The 21,518-nt window shown below is 36.1% G+C and overlaps 1 protein-coding gene across 8 annotated transcripts in view; it reads left to right on the top strand.

Moving 5' to 3' along the window:
- MAST2 (microtubule associated serine/threonine kinase 2) overlaps positions 1-21,518 on the top strand; it is a 181,711-nt gene that overhangs the window by 47,567 nt on the left and 112,626 nt on the right. For 3 of the 8 annotated variants that reach the window (XM_051624429.1, XM_051624430.1, XM_051624431.1), the window contains exon 4: positions 15,883-15,909. The exons of the other annotated variants lie outside the window; for them this stretch is intronic. In XM_051624429.1, the coding sequence (XP_051480389.1) occupies positions 15,883-15,909 (27 nt within the window). The remainder of the gene's footprint in view (positions 1-15,882; positions 15,910-21,518) is intronic. 8 annotated transcript variants of the gene reach the window in all.

Genomic DNA, 21,518 nt, shown 5'->3' on the forward strand with positions numbered 1-21,518 from the left:
GTTATTCCTGCTGACCAACAAGAGCAAACAAGTTTTTGTTTGTTTTCCTTTTTTCTGTCCCTATGGAGAGCAGGCCTATAAGGCAGTAATCTGAATTTCCAGGAGCTTTTCCAATCTCCCCAGTCTTTGTTCATATCGACAGAAATCTTTAATCTAACTGTTGTTGGCTCAAACTCTTTTTCTCTAACCTTTCTCAAATTTCTTTCACTTTGTTTTCTCTGAGTGGTTTTGAAAGTACTGTTAGTCTATTCCTTTTTTATTTTCAGTGGCCACCTGTTCAAGGACCTGCTTTGCATGACTTTCAGGTTTCCTTGTGCGTGTCTCTCAAGTGGGTTATGCTTTTCAAAACCTTTTATATTTTCCCCCTGTTCTTGAACAAATGCAGACATGTTTTCCCTGTGCTTCTTATTACCTCCATTACCTGAAATATACTTGATACCACTACAATGATACTTTTTTCTCTGGGAACTCTATTCTGCTGTGATCCCTGCAGTGAATAGCCATGGAATAGTGTAAGCAGATAACCTAGAACCTTGTTCCTGCAAGCTAAGTCAAGATACTGACATGTGGCCTGTGTAGATCACCATCCTCATTTGTTCAATGTGTTGTTGTTGCATCCTCTTTGGTGTCACAAATTTGGTCTATGAATTTGTAATAGAGAAATATATGGAAATGTGGTAAATTGAATTTTCTGTGTATGTATAAATATATATGCATACAAATATATACAAACACAGACATAGCATGCTTGCAGTCTGATGGGGCTGTGTATTAACAGAAAAAATGCTTTGAATAAAGGGATATAGTTTTAATTCCTAGGTTTTCATTTTAGGTAATGAACTTGGATTATTGACATAAGTTACTGGCTAGAGACAAGTGCTAACTAATACAGGTGGTGGAGCTGTCTCTGCTGCATTGAGCAGAGATCTATTATTTTAGTTATTTGTTGTGATGTAAAATACATTGTGATATTAGCCAGTAATGTTATGAGGCTACCTAACTTTGTTACTGTTTCTTATACCTGTGTATCATTTGCTGGTGTTTTTGTACAGATGAAAAGTAGTACCCAGTGAGGCACTCTGAAGATGAGCTTGTATTTTAAACAACTTGCACTAGAAAATTGTGATTTTTTTATTTTAAATTTTTGCATTCCAGTAGCTGCTGCATTTATGCTTTTCATTTTGTCACACACGCAAAAAAGTAGAATTTCTGTCCCTAAAAACCTTATGAGTAAGTGCAAGTAAGAAAAGTGATGGAGAGTGTGATATTGCAAATTTCAGATACTGGTCTTAGAGCTTATACTCTACATTTGTGCTACTTGAGCAGTATTAAGATGTGGTTGGACATTATCATCACTACAGTTCTCTACATCCACACCTTTCTACGGAGTGCTAACCCCCCTTCATTTTCTGCTGAATTTTTGGCTAAGTTCAATAATTTAATTTACTTAATTTACTTTATTGGTCCCTTTTTGTGCTGGTTTCAGTGCAGATGTGAAACGCAAATGGCATCCCAGTACTAGAATGTTTATTTTGGCTAGTATTTTCTACTACGCAGCATGTTTGGCTAATATATATAATATAAAATATAAAAAAAACCACCAGAGTAGAATGCTTTCTTAATGCTAAAGATAAATCTTGCATTCTTCTCTTGGGGTGTGCGTGTGCACATGGAAATAGGGCATGGAGAATATAATCTCAGAATATTTGGTAGACTTGTTCTTGAGCTTACTTATTTTACTCCAAGGACTGAGCATTTTTTTGTTTTGTTTTATGGGGAAAGGGACTCAGGGAATCGGTGGTTACAGAAACTCTAAGGTTCAGTATATTTAATAAGAGCAGGGTACTGTGCTGTTCAGTTTTCTTTACAGTTTAAACCTTCTCTGGGACTTTGGACATAATTTAGAGACCCTGAAAATTGACCTATAATTTTGTTTCCTGAAGATTGTCTTTCACAGTTACTGAAGACATTTTTTGCTGGCTACAGAGCTGGGTACAAGATCTAATAAAGCAGTTGGGAAGAATGTTGCTTTTTACAGCTTATTCATACAAAGTCAGAAGTAGAAATTATGTTCTGTAAGGGCAAAGTAACTTACTTTATGGTGAGAGGAGACTGTGAATAGGACTCAAAATTATATTTTCTTTGTTCTATTTTTTTAAACTTTTGAAATATGCATTAACTGAAAGATTAATGCATAATTTTTAAAGCAACTTTAAATTTAGCCTGAAGATGCATGCATGCATAAATACATGAAAATCTTTAGACATTCTGAGTTTATTGGATTTGAGTTTTTGGAACTGCCTGCTACAAGGTACACCTACTCCCAGGAGAAATCTAGCTTTGCTTTTACAGCATTTAGAAGACATTTGAGTGGCATTTAAAAATTATGTAATTACTTTACACTTTTGCTTCTTGTGGGGCATTTATCTTGACTTAATGTCTTCTAGTGCTATGCTGAGCTGTGCAAACCATCTGGTAATTTTCATTTGCTCTGCACCCCCGTATAAACTCCTTCTGCCCCCCCAGGTCCTCATTTCAGTGCTCCACAAACAAAACTTGGTCTGGCCAGGGATATTATTCACCTTGGTTTGGGGTTTGACCTGGACTATATATAATTTTGTTTGTGCTTTGAGGCTTGGTGAGAAACAATGGAAAATATGCTGAAAGGAAAGAAGATGTTCAGGTTTGAAGGGTTTTGGTTCCTCTCCCATACTAGAGTTTTATATCCCTTTGGGATACTTAAGATGCATTTAAGAGAAACAAAGGGAAAAATCCCTCATAAATCGAGATAAAAAAGTTTCAGCATCTTTCCTCGTAATCTTTGATGGGATTGTTTTAAATAGCATTCGTCTAAAATATTTGGATAATAAACAGTATCAATTGGATACTATTTCTCTTAATCAAGCTAAACACTGGTGCATATGCTGGCTTCCTGTAATTACCAGTGGTGTTCTCATGCATACATGGAATAATGACTTTGCTCTGTTCCTAAGATAACAGAAACATGACAGTGTTATGTTTATAGCAAAGCAAAGCTGACAGGTCTGATTTGAAAGCTCAGGCTTAAGTATGCTTTAGGAAGAAAGAAAGACAATTTTATTGAAATTATGTTTAGAAAAAATGTGGATATTTCTTTGAGTTATGAAAGTTACATCTGGAAGATTACAGTAGAAACTTGAATGTAAAGTTTCACATTTGAAGTCTGGAATAGCTTAGGGTGGTTTTCTGTAGTTACTTGTCATTATAGTCACTTGAAGAATTCAAAATGCCAAAAGAAGTGGAACATAATATTTTCTTTCTAATTTAGATTCTTTGCATTAACAAGACTTACTTTATATTGCTTAGAGTTATACCAGGAACACAACTGAATCCACAAATCAGATGTCTGCTGAAGGGCTTCCAACAGTGATGAAGTAGGCAGTCACCAGCTATATTGACATCTGAAGAAGAGGTGTAATATGAGGTGATAAATAAAAATGATTTATGCTGATACCGAAATTGTAGACTTAAAGAAATTGCATGCTGATTTTCTTTTAAAATACTAGTTTTTTAAAAGTCATGTTTTCAGGTTAACTTCCAAAAGAAACAAGTTTTTATGCTCAGCCCTGGTTCCTATTCTCTCAGTAAATTTCTAATACCTGAAATTAATTAAAATTTGGACTGGAGAAGATGTCCAAAAACATAGCCTAGGTTCTTCAGCAGCTGACAGAAGGCAAGGGATCCATCTTAATATTAGCACAGTCGTAAAGGCCAAATTAACATGGGTTGGCTGGTCAAAGGCTGTGCTGGACAGTATGCATGGTCTTTTGCTCAGGTGGAATGTCTGAAGGGACTTGAGTGAGAAAGGTAGGAAACACTGACTACAGGTGAATGGTTACTAGAATTCATTAACTAGATCAGTTAGAAGCAACTTACTTTGACTAAATTCAGTCTGTGGAAACAAATGGTGAGGTTATATTATGTGAGTTGGCTGTAGTCTGGTGCTTGGATGCCATGTGCTAAGGGAAAATGAATTTTTTCTGATGTGTATGACTGTACCTACATCTCATTGTGGGACTGAGGATTCATGCTCTGAAAGGTATGGAGAATTGTTGATGTCTGGTGGGTATCTGCCTGGCACTTGAGCTTTCACACTGGTTTGGTTTTTTTGGGATTGATGCTTTTGGTCCACTTTGCAATGTAGTAGGAAATGGAATGGAGTTTGGGGAGCATGTGCTGCTGCCATTAGTTCTGAAGACATCAGAAAATATAGCAAGGGAAAAATGTGAAACCTTGTCAGAATAAAGTCCTTGAAATATGGACAAGGATAAAAGGTTAAATGGTTTGCTCAGGCAGAAAAGATGGCATTTACCTGCTGTCTTTGCAGTATTTTTAAATTGGTCTGGTAATTTGCTATAGTTGTGCTTAAATAAATGTTTTCAGTTTGTCAGTAAGGACTTTCTGATTGCTTGTATAGCCAGACTAAACTTTTTATTTTCAGCTTACGCGAAAAGATAAAAATGCTAGTAATTAATTCTACTACTTCAGGAAAGTAGGTTTTGTTAGCAGGCTGTATGAAAGAATGGTTATAGTGTGTGCATCTGAGTCTAAGTAGATGTTGGACAAAGAGGTTCTTCCCAAAGATAAACAGAAATATCTCTTTCATACATTTCATTGCCTTGAAAGTATCTGCTTGGTTGGTAGACTTGCTCGTTGCCAGGAGATCACAACAAATTTTGCTGCTAGTGGTAGTTGCAGGGGTTGCTGTGTAGAGAGGGGCTTTTGTCTCTTTTCCTCGCCGTTAGCTGCTTGGGGTGCTTCACTTGTGTGAATATCACTTCATTTTGTACTTGCTTAATGCTGGAAAACCCAAATCTGAAAAGAAACCTCACTTCTCCAACCTAGCAACAAACACGCTGCTACCGTGCTTCAAGACCAGTGTTTAATCTCCTTATCTTTAATAGTCTTCACTGCTTACACAGACCCACTTACCTCTTTAATGAGAAGAAATGTCCTGCAGGGAGGCAGCATGTATTTTGCTTGTAGGCTTATGTCATCAGCCTGGAAGTTGAAATTGGTTAGAGCACTTCTTTATTTTCCTGTCAGTTCTGCTGATTATGGTTGCCTCTTCAGTTTCTCTATTACACTGAAATAAAGTGTTTTTCATAAAAGGAACCTGATTAAAACATGCAAAGTGAAAATCTGATTTTGAAAAGCTGTCAGTAGTGATTGGGGGCAGGTAGTCCTCTTGTATTTTGAAGGGGTAAATATGATGAGACCTTATTAATTCCTGGAAGTATCTAAAGGGTGGGTGCCAGGAGGATGGAGCCAGACTCTTTTCAGTAGTTTCCACTGACAGTACGAGGGGTAACGGGTACAAGCTGGAATATAGGAAGTTCCATTTAAATATGAGGAAAACCTTCTTTATGGTAAGGGTGACAAAGCACTGGAACAGGTTGCCCAGGGAGGTTGTGGAGTCCCTTTCTCTGGAGACATTCCAAACTCACCTGGGTGGAGTCCTGAGTGATGTGCTCTGGGTGATCCTGCTTTAGTGGGGGAGTTGGACTGGATGATCTCTGGAGGGCCCTTCCAACTCTGACAATTCTGCGATTCCTTGAAGTATCTTTGCATTCTGAATATTTGTAAATTCTGGCTACTAGTCAAATAAATGACAAAAGTATATTAGGAGTTGATATTTTAATAACACCTAGAAAAGGCTCTCTAAGATGTCAAGAGACATTTGAAGTGAGTTGTACATATGTGGCATTATTTCCCATACAATTCAGCAGTTGTTCCTCTTACTTTGTACTAAATTGCTTTACCCAAGCCATTAGTATTTCTGGGACTTCTGGAAGGCATACTTTTTTAACATTTCTGGGATCAAAATGGGGTAGGCTTTTCAAGGTTGGTTCTTGAATTTCTAGAAGCTGTGATGAAAAAATATAGAGTAATATGCAGACACCAAAGTGTGCCTGTGCAAAATTCCTGTGGTGTTTTTGGTGTTATTCTCTGAAGTATGTGACATTAAATCTAGAAATGGGTTTTATATGCAAGAGTTGTATAGCCTACAGTTTTTGGATATACATACTTAGCACAGAAGTGGGGTGCAGGTATCTGGATTACTCATTTCAGCAGCTACGTGAGCAGCAGAGCAGTGTGCAAACTGTTTTTCTCTTGGCATCCAAGACAATTCAGGTATTCCCTTGTGCTACTTTGTGTACAACTGTGTACATAGTCTGAATTTTCAGATCTGTGAATACACTTAAGCAACCTTTTTTCTTACAAGAACAAACAGTTTAAAGGTTACATACTCTTTCAGGAATTGAAGAAATGGGGTTGGCTTTTGTTGGCTTCCTAAAATTTTTCTTTGTCTGTTCATGTGTTTACTTTTTAAAGGTTTTTCTTAATTATCATGCAGGTTAAGTAGTAAAACTTCTGGCCCAGCTGTCAGTGACACATTTGGAAGAAATTACTAAACGAAAGAATCACCTAAAAATACAAAAAATACAAGTGGTATAGACATGGTTTGTTACACTAGGTTTAATGTAGCCAAGGATGCTTTAGAAAAACACATTTTCACTTCAATCTTGTGAAAACATTCTGTTTATTCAGTAAATAATGCAGCACATTGTGCCTTAAACTTGCCTTATGAGCTTTGAAATAATTCTATTTGGAAAAATTACTACAAATCACATTTTGTAGTGCTGTGATTCAGAACCTAAAAGGCTGGTAGGTTTATGCATCAATTCATTTGAATTTGCTTTTCTTATTTTATTCCATATGAGAAAGCTAATTTCAGTTTGAATTCAATTATTGTGTATTACAGCATAGATCCATAATGCCTGGCATTTTACAGAAATACTTCTATACGATTGAATTCTGAAGTTCCTCTTTTTGCATTAAGGCTCAAGAATGATACCCAGCAAAAAGTATTAAGTTGTTTCAGGTTTTGATGGGCTTTATTCTAACATTCAGCCTCTCTGTCCTTAACTATTCTTCCACATCAATTTTATTGCTACTTCTGAAGGTAATGTGGCCTATTTTTCCATGCATCCTGATGATGTCTGCTGTGGGCATGTGGGTGCTCTATTGCAGGCTTTTCATAATCTACTGAATAAAGAGATTAATTCTTCTGCTTTCTATGCAGAAGGTATCCTGACACAGTCATTGCTGTCCTTTTAATGAATTTCTTCTTTCTTAAATAAATAACTGCGTAGTTTTCTAATGTTTGTCTTTGGAGATGAGATATATATCATTAAAATCAGGGCTTTGAAGTTAGTAGCACTTTGTCTATGGATACAAACAAGTAATTTTCTTGCTGGTAAGAAGTTCAACTTTGTTTCTACCTGTCTTTGGTCAAATCTATACATGACTTATTTTGCTAATAGCAATGTTCCTTCTAAATCAAATAGTATGAGCACAACAGATGCTTTTGTCGCCTGAAGTTTCTCTTTCCAAAATGCTCTTGGATATGAGAGTGATAAAATCATGTTTGGAAGGAGGATTAATACAATTATTGCCTATTGTATGGCATAGCTTAAATAACTGTAACCTGATATAATTACTTTTAAATTACTTTCATCAAAATATGGAAATATTAGTTGACTTTGACAATTATCACTTGTTTTATATCAGCATAGGCTAATAAATGTCACTTGCATTGGCAGCCAAAAAAAAAACAACAACCAACCAAAAGAAGAAATGACATCAGATGTCAGTGGGGTATGTTAGTGTAGTCTGTGAATAAGGTCCTTTCTGCTCCATTTGTTCTGTGAGCTGTGGCTTGTACATGCTGGTAATGACTCTAGGCTACATTGGTTTGAAATAGAACAAGCCAAACCAATGGTCATCTCCTTCCCAGCAGATTTGTGGCCCTCAGACTATTAGAAAGTGTTTCCAAAATTATGCTGCTTTTTGTCTTTAGGTATATGTAGTGATCTTGTCTGCAAAAATGTGTGTAGTTGAGCTTTATTTTTCATAATTGTAACCAACAGTTTGGCCAAAGTGGAAGAATGTGTACTGACTAGAAAAGAGATCCCCCTCTGGGGACTAATTGTTGGGTGCCTGTTGGGAGGGGATTAGGATCTTAAAAAAAACTCAATGAGGATAAACTTAAAAGACCAGAGCAACGGGTTGTGGTGAGATAAGGTTAAGAAAAATATTGGGGTGACTTAAACAGGGACATGAGTGATTTACAATTCAGGTGGATATGAGGATTACGAAGGCAGTGGGCTACAGTTTACTCTCTCTACTGGTCTTCATTTATTTTTTCTAGCTTTTATCTTCTCATCCTTTCTTAAATGTGAATCTTAGGCAGCTTCCTGTTCTTAGCTTGTTGACGGTTTTGGCAGGCTCGACCTTAAAACTCTGTGGGACAAATTTAAACCTGGCAGTTCTCTTGAACTTTGTGTCTCGAAAACATTTACTGATGAAATTGCACCCCAAACTTGTTGCCTAGAAATGGGAAAATATTAAAGATTTTTTGTCAACAAGTGTATGATCAGGGACATTTTGCTGTGTGCTGGTGAGTGTCTGCTTGTAAATTTTGATAGTTTGACAGTGCTGAGCTGATATTTTTCTTCCAAAGTGGCTACCATGAAGAAAGCCCCTCAGGGACATGAGACTACTGTAGACTTTCAGAAAGCAATGTTGTGCTTGATTAAGTTTAGACAGATGATGGAGTGATGTAGTAAAATCATTTTTGTTAAGGCATAATATAACACAGAATGCAATGTAGTACCATTGGGACTGATAAAAATGAAATACTAAAGAAGAACCATGCCCTTACATATAGCTTTCAGCAGCAGATGCAATAGATGTAATTTAGTTGTGTGGTGCTGGAAACATAATATTGATTTACCATGAATCAAGAGAAATAGCTTGTACCTTGCTGGTTGTGTGGATTGCAGCAATCTTGGTGAAACAAGTTACCTAAAAATGGTGCTGTAAGAGAATTCCTTCTTTTTGATAGTAATGTGGAGGTGATTACAGCCAGGTAAAAAATTGAGGTATGTGTGTAAATGCGGAGCTGAGAGGTACCTGATGTACTGGGAACTGCCAATTTTCCATATGCTTAAACTTTTTTAAAAGGAATGATTTTGTGAAAGCTGTCCCTTGCATAATGAGCATAAAAGTTAAAAGCAGTAGGATTAGAGGGGCTTGGGGTGTAAGTTGCCTTGCATTATTTGCACAAATAACTTCATATTTTTTTGTAGTGCTTGTGTACCACAATATAACTGTATTTTTTCTGTTTACAAAAGTCAAACAAGATAGCATAGGAGGTAAAGTTGCAATGACTTCAGGGAATGTTAGTCCTGTTATTGTGTGGCATGCAATTTCTTTAATTTTTTTAGTTATTTCTGTGATGTGGTAGTTTTCTTGGTCTTTACTAAATGAATTACTGGATTTCCATTCCTTGCTTGTGTTTTTTTGGGAGACAACATAATGCAAACAAACATTTTTACAAACTTCACCCATCAACCAGAAACAACTATGTTTTCTTATTGTTTAAGAGCTTGGTGTATGGCTTTCATTCATTTATTTCTTAATCCTCAAGTGACCTAGTCTTTTCCTGAAGTAAAATGCATTTAAACTGCCTGAATATAAACACTGGCAATTTAAAGAAAACAGTCTAGTATTGGTGTCTGGGATTCTTGAAAACTCTGATTTCATGGGTCTCTATGCACTGGTCACTAGTATCACTTAGAAGAATTCTCCACTGTAGGCAAATCAAAGCCTTCTCATGAGAGGGCTTTGCCTCCCTTGTTCCTCATTTATCCTTAATCCACAGTGTGCAGATCCTAGTTGTTCTGCAGGTGAACTCAAACAGCATTGCAAAACTGTGGATGTTGTATAATGAGACTCGAAGGGAGGCTTCATACTGAGGTTTCTTCTGTTTTCTGAGAACTGTGGAGTTTAACAACAATAATTTCAATATTCTCTACCATTTTTTTCAGGAAATAAGCTTGATTAGAGAGCTGCTAAATTAATGACAGCAGGGTGCATTGTGCAAATGGAACCTGACCACTTGAGAGAAGAAGTAATGTTTTAAATGGAAAGGTTGCATTTTTTTCCACAGCTAGCCAACTCAATTTCTCCCCAAGTATTCTTGGTGAAGAATTAGTGCTTCCAAACTCCTGGGAGGTAAATTTGAGAAAACAGTAAAATAACTCCTTTTGGTATTTCAAGACTGCCCCCACTCTCCTGAAGTAAAAAAACCCCACACAGCAATATATGTAAAAATAAAAATAGGCTGCCTTTGTACTTTGTGCTTTTAGGTCTATGCTGAGCATTTTTTATGGAATTGGTTGATTTGGCTTTTGTTTACTTTATAAAAAGGCAGACATGGATGCTGTTTGTCTTCTTGAACCGGAGACTGGCATAAATATACAGTCTCATGTGGAACAACCTGTTCTTAAGATGGGGACCCAAATTGTATGTGAAAGCTGCAAGCACTCAAAAAGTTTGAGATACTGAGTTAGTTCTAATAGGACTCTCAAAAAATTCCTTTTTTATATTTGTGGATCAGGCAGGTTTAGGGCCTGTATTATGCTACATAAATACACGGGAAAAACCTTCTATAACTCTTAAAATGAATAGGGACTCTTTCCTAAATGTCAGCCATGTCCCACATTTTCTGCCACTTTTAGTTTTGGTTGTGTGTCAATTTCCAAAAAACAAAAATAGAATAAAATCCTTTTATTAGTGTAGCAGTTATTTTAATTGATGTTATGGCTAGATTTTAAGCACAATATTTTGGAACATTTTGAGCAATACTATAGGATTAACTTAGATGCCACTCAAGAACTTCTTGTTTCTGCTCTCGCTCATAGTCTTTCAAACATGTGAACAGATAGATTTGGACAAAATACCTATTTTCCATCTGTTTGAAATAACATGCACTTAACTGTTAAATAGTTATTTCTCTTTTTCCCCAGCTGAATCTTTTTTTTTTTGGTATTTGTGGTGTTGCTGATTTGTGTAGTCCTAAAATGCTTCATAGCAGCTAGAAAACCACATTGAAACAAAATGAAAAATTATGCAGATGAAGTATAAAAGTATCAGTAAATGTGTTTTAAGTTGTAGCGAAAGACTGTGCTTAGTTCTTTGAATGGAGTAAAGATTTTTCTGACCAGAGGACATCTTAAAGACTTTGAACATGATATTAGCTTTTAAAGGTTAAAATTTTAAATCAAATTCAGAGTATATCTGTTTTAATTAAGAATGAGGTAATATGAGAATAATTAATGTTGAAATGTTAAACCAAGGACAACTAGGAACAAAAAGATGAAACTCCTTCCTGAAAACACTACTACCTTTGTGCTGGAACTTCGAAAATGGTTTTCTTTTTTTGGCTACCAGAAGGCAAACCGAACTCAAGCAAAACATTAGTAAAGATTTGGATCTAGATTTGGATCTAGATTTTGGCATATGTGACTCTAAAATGGAGTATAGCAAACAAACATTTGGTCTTCTAATGTATGTAGCATTAAAAAATAGGTATGTGTGTGAACCTAGGTTTCAGTACTGGCCAAGCAATATGGGAACTCTGTGAAGGGATAGGAGATTGAGGAGGCAGGATCATGAATACCAAAAGCCAGGGGTCAGGCAGGCTGTGAAATTGTAAGAACCCAGAAGGACATTGAAAACCAGAGTCTTGCAGTCCCTTTGCATCTGAATCTTTTAATTCTTGTTACGCTGAAATGAGTTCTTGGGTCACTCGTAGATAAACTGAGCAGTTTGAAATCCCAAGTAAAAAAAGGTATCTGTCAGAATCTGCTAACCAGTGTTTGCCTTCATGAATTGAGCAGAAATCAAAGCTACCAGTGAAAACTAGTGAATTTAAACCCAGTTAATTTAGTTTTAACAGTAGTAAGATAGGTAGAAGTTCTTCAGAAATATCACCGTGAAATAGGCTGATATGTTATTGCATTGTTGTGTTTGGGAAAAAATGACTCTAGAAATAACACACACACCTGCTAATATGAGGCAGCCTAAACCAAATGTTTTAAGAATTGAACTATCAAGTAGCTGTCAAGTTCTTAGGGAAAAGCATAGACTTAAAAATAATAGAAAAGTCATAGATGGAAACAAACAAAATGCTAATTCCAAATAATTTTATATGTTTATGTGGGAGAAATACTGAAGGGATTGCTTCGGAAACACGTTCCTTGTCTTTTAATTGCCTCATCAGAGAAGAAGATCTAGTTAATTATTAAGTTTTGTGTCCAATATTAAAATCCATGTTTGAGTCTTGTAAATGCTTCCATACACCATCTATTTGTATTATCTTTTGCTAAACTTCTGAGATAAATTATAAACTGAAAGATTGGTTTCAAATGCATTTTATGAATGAAAGATTGCAGTAAATGTTGAATCTCATCATATAGATATACTGTCTTTTGAACATTTCAGGAAGGAAATCTTATTTTGCTGCTTTAATATGTTTGAAGTCCAAATTAATCTTGCACCTAGATTAGCATTACTGGGATGTGATAATGGATTAAGTACTGATCTTTTTTGCCCCCTGTTTCATCAGCTGCTTTCTTCTGCGGGAGTGGTAATTGCTTTGGAATGGAAATCTTCAAATAGTATTTCAGTTCATAAAGATTTGTGCATTATCCATGCAGATATTCTTTTGCATTAACAAGGATTTTTCTACTATTTATTATGACACGTTAAATAGTGTAAGAGATATCAGAATGTGAATCATAATTCCTTAAAGAACTCGAGTAATAGCTATATGAGTAGTCCTGTGAAAATAGAAAATCATAGCATGGAGATCAGCTTCTGAAAATTTTACACTAAAAATATGAGTATCATGCAGTACACCCGATGTCAAAGGATTGATTATATACAAAGTAGAAGGCATGTACAGTATTAGCAAGAAAAATACAAACTAATATCAGAAGTGCTAATGTTAGTAATGTAAATGAGGGCTTCTATTTTAGATTCAGGTAAAAATGAATCTATGCTGTTTTGGTCTGGAAGATTAAAGACATAGCTGCAAATTTGATGGAATTTTAACCTCAGAACAAATAGAAACAGAAGTCAGCTTTCAACATCAGATGAATTCATCTGATTCATTCAGCAGGCGAATGTTAAGACAGTTAATGAAGATAATGTAAGAAAGGCTTGTAATGGACTGTAGCTGTGCACAAGGTTAGCTACTGCATCTGAACTGAGATTTGGTGGCTTTGTTTCCTGTCCTTGCATGATCACTTGCAGTAGTTTGACCACAGCCTGGTTTGCAGGCAGTTTGAGAATTAACTGAGAAATAAGACCGTTCATGCTATTCCTCAAGAACAATCTCAAAACAATGGGAAAAACTCCACTGCAATTTGTAAGGGCAGCCAATATGCCACTGGGTTTATGAAAGTAACTTCTGGTTGCTGGAAAGGGATTAGAATTCCACTGACAGCAAAATATTGCAGGAGATCACTTGCTAAGCACAATTTAAACTTTCAACAGAGAAGAACATTGCAGAGGACGAAAAAAACACCAACTGGTGACATAATTTTACAATAAATTGATTTCTTGGACGTGGAAGGTTATTTTCTGAAGCAGAAGACATAATAACAAGCGAATACTATAAGAATAGCCAGATACTGTATAGATTCCCTTTGTCCCCTTGTGTTGGACAAAGTAGAAATGTTTCCATAGTACATAGAATTGTAATTTTTACAGGTAATACAAGATGCTGATGCATTAACAACACGGCCAACAAGCAGTATTAGAAGAACTAAAAGAATCCTTTCTCAGTTTATAAACCTTGCATCTTCATTTCCAGAAACTGATCAGGAGAGATCTATTAGTCTCCTTTTATTGCAGTATTAATGATGGAGATTAATCAGCTAGTGTTATTTCCAAAGTCCCTATAATAAATATGTGCAATATGAAATTTAATAACCAAGTAAAAATTAAATAAGATATTTTCTTTGAGAAACATAAAGGTACAAATTATTTTTTCAATCGTGAAAGCCTTATTGTTTAGAGATACAAAAACCTGGAATAACAGCTAATGATATTTACTGGTAGAGTGGGAGTCAAATGAGAGAACCTTTGGATTCTTCATAGCTCTTCTCCCGGAAAAAGTCCTGATCCACAGTGACTTCTTCAGCAGTTTGATTCCTACTCCTGGAGTGCATCTTCTTATGGAAAGACATGGTGAATTAGCTCCATCCATCCCAAACGACACATTTGTGGCTTACGAAGTATTTCAGCTGGGACCTCAGTGTATCAGATCCTTTTGTAGTCTTCACTTGCTGAAATTGAGGCTGATAGTCTTGCAGGTAAATCTCTCAAAAGTAATTTGTAGCACAGTTTTAAAAGAGTGTAGTAAAAAGCCAAAAAGGTTATGTGTAACTAGAGGGGATTCACTGAAGATGGGCCCCAAAACAAGCAAAAAAGTGCCCCGACAGAAAATGGCAATGGCAGCCGTAAAATCAGATAATAAAGTGATCCTATCATGAAGGCAAAAAAGCAAAAAACAATTAATCCCCCCCAGAGAATCAAACTAAACAGAAAACAAAGAGCAAACAGGCTTAGTGCGGGCAAACACAGGCATATAGCAGCAGCCATGTTGCACTCAAAAAATCCTGTCTTTAAGCAGATTAGGAAAATTCCTCTTGTGCTAAGCTTTCACAGTTTGCCTGCTATATATACTGCAGGCTGGTTTTGAATGCTTCATAAATGGCACGTCTAGAAAATGCATTCCAGAAACTTGTGGCTTTTAAGCCTTTTGTTTTCCAAAGAAAGAAGTCAATTGTAAAAGAAGGTGTGTTACAGGTAATAGAGCAATCTGTGCTGCATCAGTGCAGTGGAACAAAATTTGCTCTTCTGGTTTCTTTGAAGTTTCTTTGTATATGTGTGTATTCATAGAAATTGTGTGTATGGACTAATGTTTATACACTGTCCAGTTGTATCTCTTTAGGATGATAGAGAGTGTAGGCACTTAATAATCTGTATTGCTCCTGTGTCAAAAGTGTGGTCTTTTGAAAATCAGAAACTTTTAATTTCCATTTCTAGCACATTTACATGCACCCATTTGTATGCATCGTTTCTTGTGCCAGCATTGTCCTTTGTTCCAAGTAGCTTTCCTTCCATGGGAATTCTCACTTGATTTTACTCAATGAATCCATGAGACTGTCCTCACTGCAGCCAAGGACTACTGTTGCTGGAATGCTGGGTGCCAGCTTTTGAATATTCTTTTATTTTAGATAAACTGGAGATGCTCTTGTGCTGTACTTACGGAAGGCACTGCTCAATGCCTATGCTGTCACATTGCAGGCCTTTGAAGCTACCTCTCTTCCTTTGACTAGAAAGACAAGTTAATTCTTCTCTTCTGAAAACATGTTCCTTAAAGTTGGTGCTCAGTTTTTTTGCTAGCTTCAGGCTCAAGTATCTATTACATAGGAAAATTAATTTTAAGAATAGTAGTTAGCTGTCTCGACTGGGAGCTTGGCATTTGCCTGTGTGAATGACATGACCAGAACCAGACATGGCATCATAGCTGCTGATGTGTTTCTGATTGAGCTAATGGCATTATAATAATTTCCATATTATGTTTCATCCTGCTGTTGATGCTGCCTAACAGCTTGTTTGCTTTTTTCCCCCAAACTCCAGCTCTACATGGACTTCGGTGAACTGTTCACAGTTTCTCCCCTGTCCTTTTTGAAATTAGTGCAAGTTTGGCCTTACATGAGTAGTTAGCATTGTGTTGACTACTTGCCTAATAAGTTCCTCACACTGCTAGGGATTTACAGAAAATCTGCATATTTGGTCTTGTACAATGTGGACTTAATGTACTGTGTGCTGGAATTAATGAATAGGTCTCCTATCTACCATTTTGATATAAATAATAAAAATAAAATTGAATAAAATAATTGACTTCTTATTTTTCAGGCTTCTGGAATTAACGTGGAAGCACTTGTAAGTTCTGCTTTGTTCCATTGCTCAGTATTGCACATGGGAGCTAACTGGCACTATAGGCAGATTAATTTCCCTTTCCTGTATCATGCTATTACCTTGGTTATTTGCCTGTTGGCTTTTTTCAGTCCTTTTTTTGCTCACTGCATTTCTCAGGCTTCAGACATTTAATTTACCTTGATAGGAATACTTGAATCTATGAAGGTGAAAGCTTGGTAGGTTAGATGGAAAGCACAAATGGAGATTTTCCGAAAGTACAATTAATTTAATTTCCCACTTTTTCCATTGAAATGAATGGAAATTTGTGCAGTGAGGTCCCTATATTGTTTTGACTGTTTGTCAGTCATTTGCTTTGTCAGTTTTATATCCTGTTCATTATCTCTGTAGGACTGAACAGGCAGTGGAATGCTATTTAACTAGCAAAACTTGAAATATGAAGACTGAAAACTAGATTTAGTACTCTTCAGTAGTGATTTTACAAATAATTGTTCTCAGTTAGTTTTATAGTACAGATTCTGCTTCCTAGAACCAGGAGACATTTAAATGCTCTGTTTACATCTGTGGTTAATGTTAAACTTAGATAGAGAGGCTTATAAATATTAAATTATAATTATTAGGAAAATTAAAAGAATATTTTATTCATCTGTAATGTCTATTGATTTTTAAATAGGTAGGCATAATGTCTATTGATTGTTATTTTTGAAGCAAGTTGTACACTGCAATTTAAGCTGACTAGGCATAAATATTGGCTTGTTTCTTACAGCTTCAGGTGAGGGAGGGAGGATGATTTGCGTTCCTTTGAGTTGAAATATATTCCAACACCATGTTAACAAAGCAATGCACTTTCCCAGGACTCATCTCCTAGTAAGACAGTGGACTTACTACATCTGAAAACCTGCTGTTTTTTCCTGAATATATGTTTGGATTTTTTCTTGCCAAACCACTAATAGTTCTTTTCTGTGTGAGCCACTTCAGTGTTTTTCATATGTAAGTGTCAAGCTGATGTTTGAATTTGTTTCAAAGATAAATACTTCTATAAAAACAAATAATGGGCAGAAAAAAGTCATAATCCAATTCATTATTTAAGGAGACAGTGGGGAAAGCACAGTGAAAAGAACCAAGAGTGTTACCTGTGACTTGCTTTTTTTATGTCCGTGAGAAAAGACCATTTAAGATGTTAAATCTAAAATGTCCCTTAGCATATGTGTAAATCTGCAGTAACCCCAGAAGCTGCACTGGGATTACTTTGTGTTTTGTTTTGTTTTTAAATGGAAATAAAAATATATTGGAACTATTTTATCGAATTCTGGACTGTTTTATTGAGATCAGTTACACAGAGTTTAAATTTAGGGGATAATGAATGAACTTAATTCAGGTTTTGTGTTTGTGTGATTTTACAAGATCTCTTTAATTCTTTTATTAATCCTTGGTTCTGGCTGCTGAAGTTGCACCTCTGAGAATTTGATGAGTCATGCAGCTTGTGGCAGCACTGGCTGAGAAGAAACATTAATGTCTTAAAATGGATGAATGAGCTAAACATTTATAGGAAATAATGTAAACTTTCTTGATGGAGAAGACAACTTACCATACCAAAGAGCATATAGGTAGAAGGTTGCTATTGGAAAGTGAAATCTTTCTTTGCAAGCTATTTAGATGATTTTTTCACAGATAGTCACTAAATGTTTATCTCTTTTTTTCTATGCAATTTGATTCCTCTCAAACAAAAATGCAGAAGATTCTGTAAAAAAAGTCTTGCAGATTTTCTTTCTCATTAGTGAGTATCATGAAAATTAAGTGTTTAACCATCTACAATGAATATTCTCTGTACAAAATGTCCTCTAACATGTTCCAGTTCTTCTGCAACACAGTAAAGACAATGACTTAAAACCAACAGACTAAAGACTTTTTCACTACCTGGAAGCTATTATGAGCTGAAGCTGTAACCATGTATTGAATTTAACCTGTAAGTGCAAACAAGGACATTGATTAGCCTGGCTATTGTGAGGTCTGTCAGGTTCAGGAAAAGCCCCTTCCCAAATTCTCTTTGGGAAAAAGGACTGTTCAATGACAATTTTTTATGAATTTGAAAGTCTTGCAAAGATCTCAGAAATTTCTGTTGTAACCATAGGTACAGACAGAAATAGATCTTATAATCTGCTTGTGAAGCCAACACTTGAATGAAAAAAAAATGGCAGTTTCTCACAAAAGTTGTAGAGGATGAAGAGAACTGTACTTGATATTATGGAAGAGAAATGATGGTACAGACAGTCCTGAGTACCTGAGCAGCTTTTCCTGGGGATGAAGTCATTGTAATGTCTAATTTGAAGTACGGTAAAGGACAGAAGTTTTAGAGATTGATTAATGTATTTTGTCTTTATATATTTTCAAGAGAGTTCATATTTATAATTTAAATGCAACAGCAAGAAAATCATAGCCAGAACATGTCCTTGTAATAGAATCAGCTGTTTCTGTCAGTCCATTACAGAGCACACTAATCGCCCATCAGAGCTAAAAGTCATTAGGCACAGTCTGCAGTTTCTCAAATCTGTGCTTTGGGAGTGAGTGTCTGTATTTTACCAGTACCTCAACTGGGGATGAATTTTCCTTTAGTCTGAAACAGATCTCTTGGCACCAAGTAAGTCTGGATTATCCAACTGTATTAAATGTAAGGTTGTTCAGAAATAAATCTGTGAAAGATATTTAGATGTATCTTGTGCTTTTTCAGATGAGAAGTCTCAGAGATCCAAAAACCTTAGTTCACTTGACATTTGCACAATTTATGAGATACCTGAAGGACAGGCCTGGATGTGGTTATTTTAAAATATGCTGAGGGATGAAGTCAGTCAGTGCCTAGAGTTTCCAGCTCTTCTGCCTTTCATTTTGAAAGCATTACGTGTTGCTTTTCCAAGAGATGTTCTGTCTCCTCTAATCCTGAAGATTGTGGTCCATACACCAGTATAAACCCACACAGTTTGATCTGGTTTCAGATTTTATATTTCACCTTCAGAGCCTTGCTACATGTGAACCTGTCAGGGTGTTGTTTCCTTTATAATTTTGAAATTAGGATAATATTGCTGGTTACTATAATTGTACTTGATAAAAATTGAGAGGACCATTTACTTGCCATTTTTTTTGTGTGTTTATGGTTAATTTAAATATTCCTAAGTAGATAAAATACCTGTTTGAAAATGTGTGAGAGAGATGATAGCAGGGTATGTTTCAATTTAATATTTGTTTTTCACTGAAAAGATTGTTTTCCAGAACTAATTATAAAGAGGTTGTAGATACGCTTTGTGTTACAGCTCTGAAATGAGTCACACTAGGTGTGTTGTAACAACCTTGTATTTCTAGGGGATTACTCCCTATACACTTAATAGCCACAGAAGTTTTATATTTGTATTAGCTTTTGCTATTAAAAAAATTCTTGTTATCTGGAAATGAAGCAACAGAGCCTTTTCTTTCATCACTCTGTCAAGTATTTGTTTCAGTTTGGCTGCAGTAGGAACACAGCAGACATAAGCAGGATCAGAGACCATTCACGTCTGAGGGCAAAAAGAGAAGAAAAAATTATCTTGGCTGCTTACAAAGATGTAAATACTGGCTGGCATCTGCTTATTCCAAATTTGTATGTGGTGCTCAGCATGAGGATTTCTTCATGAAGTGGATGATGGCCTTCAACTATTCTTTTGCCTGTGCCTCCTTGGATTCTGTTGTGCAGCAGTGATTTGAGAGGGGTGAGCTGAAGAGCCTCAAGTAGGCTAGCTAAGCCATGAAAAGCTACATCTATTCTGTAAATAATGTCCAGTCTGAGCAGATGTAATTAACTACTGAACTTAATGGATGCCTCATGAGGTTACAGATGCTATCAGTCATAAACTAGATGAAGGCAAGTGAGCTTTATAGGCTTGGAATTCCTTTTAGGACTAATTACTAAATATCTTTAAAATTGATTGCTTATGCTTTCAATTTCTGAGAGTGTTTTCATGTGATTTGTGTGGCGGACTTGCTGCAGCTTTAGTGGAGGATGGGAGGTGCCTCCATTGTTGAGGGTTTTTGAGAAATTAAGAATTTTCTATCCTCTGGGACTTCCTCCCAGAGCTTTACTATTAAGAAACTTGGTCTTATTTCAGGGGGTTGCCAAGCCATCCAGCTTTTTGGGATACTGGTCTGACACAGATTTTCTTTCTATCTAAATTAGTTGAGAGAGAGACAATTGTAAAGATAAAATTCTGTTGATGTGTCAGAATTCTTAACATTGACAAAGCAATTGGAGACGTGGATTGCCTTTCAAAACAACCACCAAAACTGAATTGCTGCCTGTCTGCTTCCAAATACTTTACAGCTGAGGAGTCAGTGGCAAAACAACCAAATTGAATAAACAGAACCCTTTGGACTGTTGCAAGATACCTGCTGCTGATGTTAATATTGAGCTGACCATATACCTTTTCTTGGCCCAGCTAGTGCTGAAGATTGTCTCTCAACCAATGTAATTGTTATTTTTTTTGTAACCTTGGATCATTGTTCACAGTGTATATTAGCAGTGCACTGAAAGGATATGAGCTGGCGAGCAGATCTGGGAGTTCTCATGAGATGCACATTGCTTTATGTAACTTTAATGCAGGATAAACCAGAAGGGTCCCCAAACTCATCAAAATTATACTGGCCTTGATTATTCAGTTTTAAATTCAAGAAAGAATTTTTAAAGAGTTTTATAAATAAAATCAATGGTCAGGTAGCCTTGATGTCAGCTGTCAATTCTTTTAGAAACAGCCTTTTAAGGAGTAGATGTGTATATAGTATAAATGACAACTGACTTAATCATAGAGTAATATTAGTACAAGCCAACAAGGGAGAGAATAAAACTGGATTTGTTTATTTGTAATGCTCTTGGCATTTTTAGCAGCTGTGACTGTTTCCTTGTGATCATTGCATGCCCAGTCTTGAAGGAATTTTTGGTGCAAGTCAAGACAGAGCAATTTAATTTGAGTGGTTTCTAACAATAGTGTTACAGCTGCAGTCCTGTTTGTCTCTGGGATGACACTCTTTCCTGCTTTTTCCAAAATTTTGTAGAATGTGACCTTTTGACTTACATTTCTGAAACTGGTGCTTTCTGACAAAATGGAACAGTTGATCCCATTATTTGGGATGGCAGCTCAGTGCTGGGCAGCACAGGACACACAGGGTAGATCAGTAATCTGCTTCATGGCCTTGTAAAGCTAGAATTAAGTAATGAGAAAGATTAATGAGCTGTCTAAGCTGCATACTTTATTTGTCTCAATATTCCTTCTCCCTTAGGCTGATTTGTGCAAAAACATAATACATACAAGGAAGATTCGGACCATTAATTAAGAATGTTATTTCTCAGGTTTTCAAGTTTAACCTGTGTTTTATTTATAGAGGACTGTGATGCACCTTGCTTTTTATTTAGTTGATCTATACATGCATTTTGGGTGACTGTTATTGTTTATTTCAGGGAATAAGTTGTCATAATGGTCCTCTGAAGCTACTGCTGTTGCAGTTTATGGATTGTTTGTTGTAAGTGCAAATTCACTTTTTTTTTTTTCCTGCTCTGTTTTTTTCTATACTTCTGCACCACATCTAGGACTCTTTCT

This window comes from Apus apus, chromosome 7 (genome assembly GCF_020740795.1).
Source record: "Apus apus isolate bApuApu2 chromosome 7, bApuApu2.pri.cur, whole genome shotgun sequence".
Taxonomy (NCBI): domain Eukaryota; kingdom Metazoa; phylum Chordata; class Aves; order Apodiformes; family Apodidae; genus Apus; species Apus apus.